The following is a 7,834-nucleotide window of genomic DNA, read 5'->3' as shown; positions in this document are numbered from 1 at the left end:
AACAACAACAACATTCACTAAACCTGGATGTGAAGCACTGACCATTATTTGTAAACAGTCAGTCTGATATCCTTAGAAAATCATTCATACTGCTGCATCTAGCACAAGGGTTACTGCCTTTTAAACCAGTTGCCATTAAATTGATTCTGATTTATGTCAACCCTGTGTATGTCCAAGTAGAACTGTGCTCCATAGGATTTTCAATGGCTGAAATTTCTGGAAATAGATCACCCGATCTTTTTTCCAAGACATCTCTGGGTAGACTCTGACTGCCAGCCTTTTACTCAGCAGCCAAGTGTGTTAACCATTTGCACCTCCCAGGGACTGCTACAGCTTATTAAGTGATTCTTTCTTGCTATAGATTATTAAGTTGTATACTTATATTCATTGGTTCTCATTCCAGCTGAATGGTGTGATCAAACATGAAAACCACACCAAGGTACAGCGTAATCAAATGGCTAAAAACCTGTGATAAAGGGAAAATGCTCTAAGTAGTCAAAGGAAAAGGATACACTGTATACCGACTTGCCTATCAGTTGCCATCTAGTCAGTTTTGAATCATGGTGAACCCGTGTGTCAGAACAGAACTGTCTGCCATGGGGTTTTTAGTGATTGCTTTTTCAGAAGTAGATTGTCATGCCTTTATGCCAAGGTGCCTATGGGTGGCCTTGAACTTCCAACCTTTTGGTTACCAGCCAAGTATGCTAACCATTTTTACTACCCTAAGACTCTACTATATTGTTGTTGTTAAGTGCCATTGAGTCACTATGAGTTGAGTCACTATGAGTTGGACTCATAGTGATCCTGTTATGGTTTCCAAAGTGTGGCTTGTGGGTTTAACCGCCAACCTTGTGCTTCAAACCAACCTTATGGTCCAGTGCGTATCCTACAGCACCACACCAGGACTCTCACTATATACAGAGGAACAAAATTAAGAATGACAGCAAACTTCTCATTAGAAACAATACAAAGTCAGAAGACAGCATTGAGGTGGCGGTGGGATTTGTAAACTCAGAATTCTATAATCAGCAAAAATTAAAATGAAGGAAAAATAAAGATATGCAAAAGCGGAGATAATTTCTTGATAGCAGAGCAGCAAAAATGTTTAAGAAAGGACTTGTTTGAAACTTCCAGCCATTCTCGCTGGAGAAGGATGTCATGCTGGGTAGGGTGGAGGGTCAGGGAAAAAGAGGAAGACCCCCAACGAGATGGATCAGCCAGGTGGCATCATTGATGCACTCAAGTGTGGCAGCGGTAGTGAGGTTGGCCCAGGATCGGACATTGTTTCGTTCTGCTGTGCATGGGGTCGCTATGAGTCGGTTCCGACTTGATGGCACCTGACAACAACAAAGATGGGGGGAAATGAAGTCTACTGCTGGAAAGTTCATATGATGTAAGTGAAGTTGCATAATATTATATAAAATCAGACTGTGATAAAGAGAAGTTGTATATTGTGAACCCAAAAGCACTACCAATAAAACAAAGTGAGTAAGTTAGCTGTCACTGAATCAGCTCTGACTCATAGCAGTTTGCCTCTGCCCGGGAGATGGGGGAAGTATTGACTGTAAATGGCACCTTTTGTTGTTTTGCTGAGATAGATTTTCCTGTACCTTGATTGTGGGGGTAGGCATGTTGTTATTGTTAAGTGCCTTCTAGTCAATGACTCCTTTATATTCGTATGTATCCACATATATATGTGGATATAAATGAATATAAATATATGTATACACATATATATGGTGTATGTATACACGAATATAAATTTATGTATACACATATATATGTGTATATATGTGGTGTTGGTAGTGTGCCGTGGAGTCAGTTTTGACTCATAGCGACCCTGTATAGGGTTTCTGAAGCTGTAACTCTTTAGAGGAACAGAAAGTCTCATTTTTCTCCCTCGGAACACCTGGTAATTTCAAACTGCTAACCTTGAGGTTAGCAGCCCAACTTGTAACCACTATGCCACCAGAACTCCTTATGTGTATATGTATTTGTTGTTGTTGTTAAATGCCGTCGAGTTGGTTCCGACCCATAGTGACCCTGTATAGGGTTTCCAAGGAGCGACTGGTGAGCTTGAACCACCGACCTTATGGTTTAAACTGACTTTGCTGTCCAGTGCACTAATCCCCCGCACCACCCCGGGACTCTCCCCGCCCCGCATATATATCCATGTGTATATCTTTCTGTGTGTCTAACCATGTCTGTGGACTCCTGGTGCAGGATCAACACTGGATTGTGAATCACAAAGTCAGCAGTTCAAACCCACCAGCTGCTCCTCTGAAACCCTGTATAGAATCTATATCTTTCCAAATAATGAAATTTCACTAGAGAAAGGCATATTTGTCTCTTCAGAACTCATTTTAGTTTCTCTCCGATTTGAAAGTGATGAAAATGTCATCCTCAGAAATTACCCAGGTATCATCACGACTTCTCCTTCTCCAGGTGCATCTTACCAGGACCACACATCCCCTGAGGAGAAGATGGACGATGCTGTAGCTCCAGGCCAAGAATACACCTATGAGTGGAATATCGTGGAGGACAGTGGACCCACACATGACGACCCTCCGTGTCTCACACACATCTATTACTCCCATGCTGATCTGATACAGGACTTTAACTCTGGGTTGGTTGGACCTCTGCTTATCTGTAAGAAAGGTAAAAAAAAAAAAAAAAGGAAAAAACATTAAACATCAAAAAAATTGGAATGAGGCTTAAAACATCTTGGTAGCTTTTTGTGTGCATCAAGTAGAGGGAACCCAATCTTCCTTCACCTGTTCCAATCCCTCCTCTATCTCAGTCCTGGGCGCCTCTCCCAAGGAACTTCCTGTCTGTACGTATGTTCTGATGTGATAGGTAACATTTACATCATGGCCAAAGTCTTTTTTAAAATCTACAGCAGGCTATGCTATGCTCAGAGAGCACTTGAAAAAATGTTACTAGCAAATCTGACATTCCTGAGGATTAGGCTGGTAATTTGTCTACAAATACATAAAACTCCAGCTTCCTTTCTTATGAGTAATCAGAACACTATGGATGGTAGGTTTCAGATACACTCAGTTGAATTTATAAGAAATTTCATTGACTGGTCTTCTTTGTAACAAGCTTGATTTTTTATTTTACTCCAAGAGAATCTAGTCTATCTCTTTTTAAAACAAACAAACAATGAACTACATTCTGGAAAATAATGTGAAAGACTGTCAGTCTATACATACACACATCCTGTACCTGTATACATTCCTAACTTATTCATTAATTCCACAAATAAATTTAATTTTTTTCTGGTACATAGAAGACAGTATGATAGGCTGAAAAAAATTAAACTTATAGAAGACTTTTGTTTTGCCATCACCTGCATTTTTCTTTATCGTTTGAAAATGGATTAATTTTTATCTTCTTACAACCAAGTCTCTGGTGTCCCATTGTATGTATCAGCAAGATGGCTGAATTGAACTTGGGATGCAGTGTTTTTACCTATAAGTTAAAGTATCTGTGTATCGATACTAGAGGAAATATTTTACTGGAGCCTTAAGAGTCCCCAAATACTACCAACCATGTGTGTAAAATGAAGTTTATTTCCCCAAGGCCACAAGGTGCCAGACAAAACAGCTAATGTGGCACCAGGATTTTAATGGGTCTCCAAGAATTATTACTTGATAAATATGTTTAATAAGAATGTCCAGTTGATATCATTATGATTGGTTAGTTGTCTTAAATTCTTTACTATCTAGAGATAACAAATGAAAACTTTCTTTCTGGGATGCTGTTGAAAAGCTTTTATTTTCACAGGCACCCTAACTGAGGATGGGACTCAGAAGATGTTTGATAATCAACATGTGCTGATGTTTGCTGTGTTTGATGAAAGCAAGAGCTGGATCCAATCATCATCCCTCATGTACACCGTCAATGGCTATGTGAATGGGACACTACCAGGTAACATGTGGGCTGTGTACTATCCAAAAGCAATAGAATGGGTGCCTTGGAATCCATTGTTTTTCTCAAAGCACTAGGAAAGTCAGCCATACTGTTTTTTCAGCTCCTAATCAGAAAAGCAATGTAATCTAAAACAGTGGTTTTCAAACTTTTATCATTTTTTGTTTATTTTTGACCAGCAAGTACAACAGACGAACTGGAAGTTAGCTAAAATAATAAAGAGTATGCAGTCGTATTGGATGCAATGCATGGAGAAGATTTTACCTTGCCCTGCACCTCCAGGAAGGTCTTCAGAAAGTTGGCACAGTTTCCCTCAGTGCTTTCTGTGGTCCCTGATGCCCGATGACCATGCCTTCTCTCACATACAGAACCCTACAGGACAGAAGTTCAAGGGCAATCTCTAGCAAGGATTGTAGAATCAGTAGGAAAAATGTAGTGAAGACATTTGTAATGAAAATTAACAAATTAGGGGAAATCGCCAACATACAAAAATTTTGTTAGCATTTCAAACGGTGATCAGTGACATTCAATGACACAGATGGTGTTTCCTTTTATCCATGTGCATGTAGATGCTTGTGAGAAAGAAATATCATAACATAAGGGGGGGAAACAAAACTGCCTCCCACTTAGACCACTTCTACCTCTTTCTGGTCAAACTGTCTTAGAACCAAAGAATCAGCATATTTGGTACTATCCTGGGGGAAAGAAATGGGAAAATGGCTATGTTTCCAACTGTCTTTATAAAAGAAACCTTATTTTCAAGACACTAAACTGTTTATAACCCATCTTCTATATTTCAAAATCACAAATTATCAAGAGTTGAGATTTGGGTGTTGCTTTTGAGTTACATTCAAATTTGACTCCATCCTCCATCTGAGACATTAAAGACACATTCACAAGTCTTGCGTTTGATTCAGAGTTCCAAAACCAGGAGCTTGCAAACCTGGGACTTAATTAACTGACCTCTGCCTCAGGAGATCTGAATTCAAACCTCACTCGCTTCTCTATCTTAGCGTGGTCCTTGGCAACTGGTCATGTCAATAAGCATACTTACAAAAATGGGTTAGCCAATTATCCTGATGCTAATTGGTTCCACATATCATATCCAATACTAGGGGCCCTTGTGGTCAAAAGGGAAACTATCTGTTTTTTGGCAAAGTGAACAATCTATGTAAATACATGAAAGCTAAAAGAAGAATACCATATGCACACACACACACAAAAAAACCATTACTAACTTGATCAGAGCAGAGAGTTTATGATTTTATAGTTGGAGAAAGCCATTGGGGCTAAGAGGGATAGGGCAGAAAAACATTGTTAGTACAAACAGAATAGTTCATGCTTATAAAAACCGCTGCCTTATGAAACAATGTAAACTGAATAAGTATAGTAAATGCTAATCAGATGTTTCAATTGCTGAAATCAATGGAATAGATAAATGCTTCCACCACACTTCCTGTCCCAGGTTCTTGCATCTTGTTCTCAAGAGTGATGTCAGGAATCCTTCATGTCTGTAATGTTGTTGTTGTGTTGTTGGTTGCCATCAAGTCGATTCCAGCTCATGGTGACCACCTGTGTGCAGAGTAGACCTGCTCTGTGAGGTTTTCAAGGCTGTGACTTTTCTGAAGCATATTGTCAGGCCTGACTTCCAACGTACCTCTGTCTGAGTTCAAACCACCAACCTTTCAACTAGTAGTAGAGCATGTAATCATTTCCACCACCCAGGGATTCCTCTGTTGCAATGCTCTCTCTCTCTCTCTCTCTCTCTCTGTTTTAAAGAGATAAGTCTATCCATAGTTAAGGCACTGATTCTCATCTGGCAATGATGGGTCTGAACTTTAAAACCCAAACCAAGGATAGAAATCAAGGATGGAATCTCCCACAGAGTGAATGGGCATTTCCCCAGCCATCACGGGAACAAAGAGGGAATGGAGCTAGCTTCTGCAGTGAGTTCTCATTACCCCATCATGTAAAGCTCCCAGTGGCCCAGCATAATGAGGATCTGCTCATTTCATTTCACTGCTTTGCCATTAGAACAGTCAACAAATGGATAGAGAAGGAATAGGACAGCCTCAAAGAGTCCTCACAGCTTCTTCCCACTAGGCAGTGCTCTGACCTCCATCCAGCTGAGAGAAAGAGGTCCCTGAACTCAGCCCATTAGAGGCTCCTGTGATTCCGTCCAGCTGACTCCAGCTTGGTTCTAGAGTGACCGACCATGCCAGTTTTCCCAAAACTTTCCTGGTTTCACACTGAAGTCTTGAATCCTGGGAAGTCCCTCTGTTCTGGGTAAACCAGGATGGTTGGTTGCCCTACTTGATCCGCTCATTGGCCTAAATCCCTAGCAATCCCTGTGTTTCTGAGCTAATGTTGCCTATCTCTAAGCTCCCATGAAACTCCCATTCTTACCCCTATAATGCCACTTACTGTAATGCCTTATGACTCCTTGTTTCCTGTCACTCAGCCATCTGCCTTCACAGAGCAGGAACCACGTCCACAATATCTGCACCCATAGAACCTTGTACCATGCCTGATGCATAGCAGGTGCTCAATGCATGTGGTTGTTGTCGTTAAGTGCCTTTGAGTTAGTTCCAACTCATAGAGAAACTGTATAGGGTTTTCAAAGAGCTGCTGGTAGATTTGAACTGCCAGCTTTGTGGTTAGGTAATTGAATTTTTGATCACAGAGTGCTAGACTGACTACCTGTTGTGGCTCCTGTCTCTCTCTTTCTTTCAGACATAACAGTTTGTGCCTATGATCACCTCAGCTGGCATCTGATTGGAATGAGCTCTGGACCAGAACTGTTCTCTATTCATTTCAATGGACAAGTCCTAGAGCAGAACCATCACAAGGTCTCAGCCATCGTTCTTGTCAGTGCCACATCCGCTACTGCAAGCATGACTGTGAGCCCCGAGGGAAGGTGGACCATATCGTCTCTCATCCCAAAACATTTTCAAGGCAAGGAAATTCCTCCAACAGTCTTGCTTTCTTCCCAGACTTTAACTCTCTCATTCATCTTTGCCTTTTCAAGCCACCTCACTGCAGACATATGTACCCTGGCCCCTGAGAACAGACTGCTCTTAGACTTGAGAACCCATTGACTGAGAATGGGAGGAAGTGGAGATATTGACAGAGATTTAAAAAAAAAAAAGCAACAAATGCCAAAGAGGTCCCTACTTCCTTGAAAGGAAAACAAAGGAGGGGGGGAAATAAATACATAAAGTATTTCGTGGGGTATTTAATAATGTAACTAAAGGAAAAGACCTTTGAACAAAACAAACATTTACTTGTGAATCTATTGAAGTACCAAGTTACAGAAAGTGCATGAATTTTATCATCTAAGGATACTTTATGATGAGATGAGCATGTCACCTGACATAGAGGGGAGCTTCATGAACATGTGATGAATGGAACACACATAAGATCTAAACAGCTGAGGTCTGGGTGTCAAAGAACATCAGTAAATTCAGATGGACAAAAAATCAACTCAGGTTGTTATTTGGTATTTCATAAATAAAACAACTAGCTGCCGTTCCACTACACATTTTTGGGAGAAGAGTTCATATAAACTGAGATTAGCACATCTAAATAAGTCATATCACTATAAGAAATTATTTTGCTTTCAAAATAATGTGCATAGCTGATGTACATAAGGAAGAGATGCATCAAGATCATTCCATTTTATTTTAACACTGAGCATACATTTCATCATATTTAAAGTAGACTAATTATCATACTTGTTGTTAAGTGCCATTGAGTCGGTTCTGACCCATAGCGACCCTGTACAGGGTTTCCGAGGGTGTAAAACTTTACGGGAGTAGAAAGCCTCATCTTTCTCCTGAGGAGCGGCTGGTAGTTTCAAACCACTGACCTTAAGGTTCGCAGCCCAATTCATAACCACTAC

The 7,834-nt window shown here is 40.5% G+C and overlaps 1 protein-coding gene across 1 annotated transcript in view; it reads left to right on the top strand.

Annotated features, from left to right (window-relative positions):
• Positions 1-7,834, top strand: part of F5 (coagulation factor V (proaccelerin, labile factor)) — a 142,580-nt gene that overhangs the window by 64,446 nt on the left and 70,300 nt on the right. Inside the window, exons 4-6 of the mRNA XM_006872654.1 lie at positions 2,446-2,658; positions 3,790-3,933; positions 6,667-6,888. Of these exons, the coding sequence (XP_006872716.1) occupies positions 2,446-2,658; positions 3,790-3,933; positions 6,667-6,888 (579 nt within the window). The remainder of the gene's footprint in view (positions 1-2,445; positions 2,659-3,789; positions 3,934-6,666; positions 6,889-7,834) is intronic.

Source organism: Chrysochloris asiatica, unplaced genomic scaffold (assembly GCF_000296735.1).
Source record: "Chrysochloris asiatica unplaced genomic scaffold, ChrAsi1.0 scaffold00207, whole genome shotgun sequence".
Taxonomy (NCBI): Eukaryota; Metazoa; Chordata; class Mammalia; order Afrosoricida; family Chrysochloridae; genus Chrysochloris; species Chrysochloris asiatica.
This window is presented reverse-complemented; position numbering and strand designations above follow the sequence as displayed.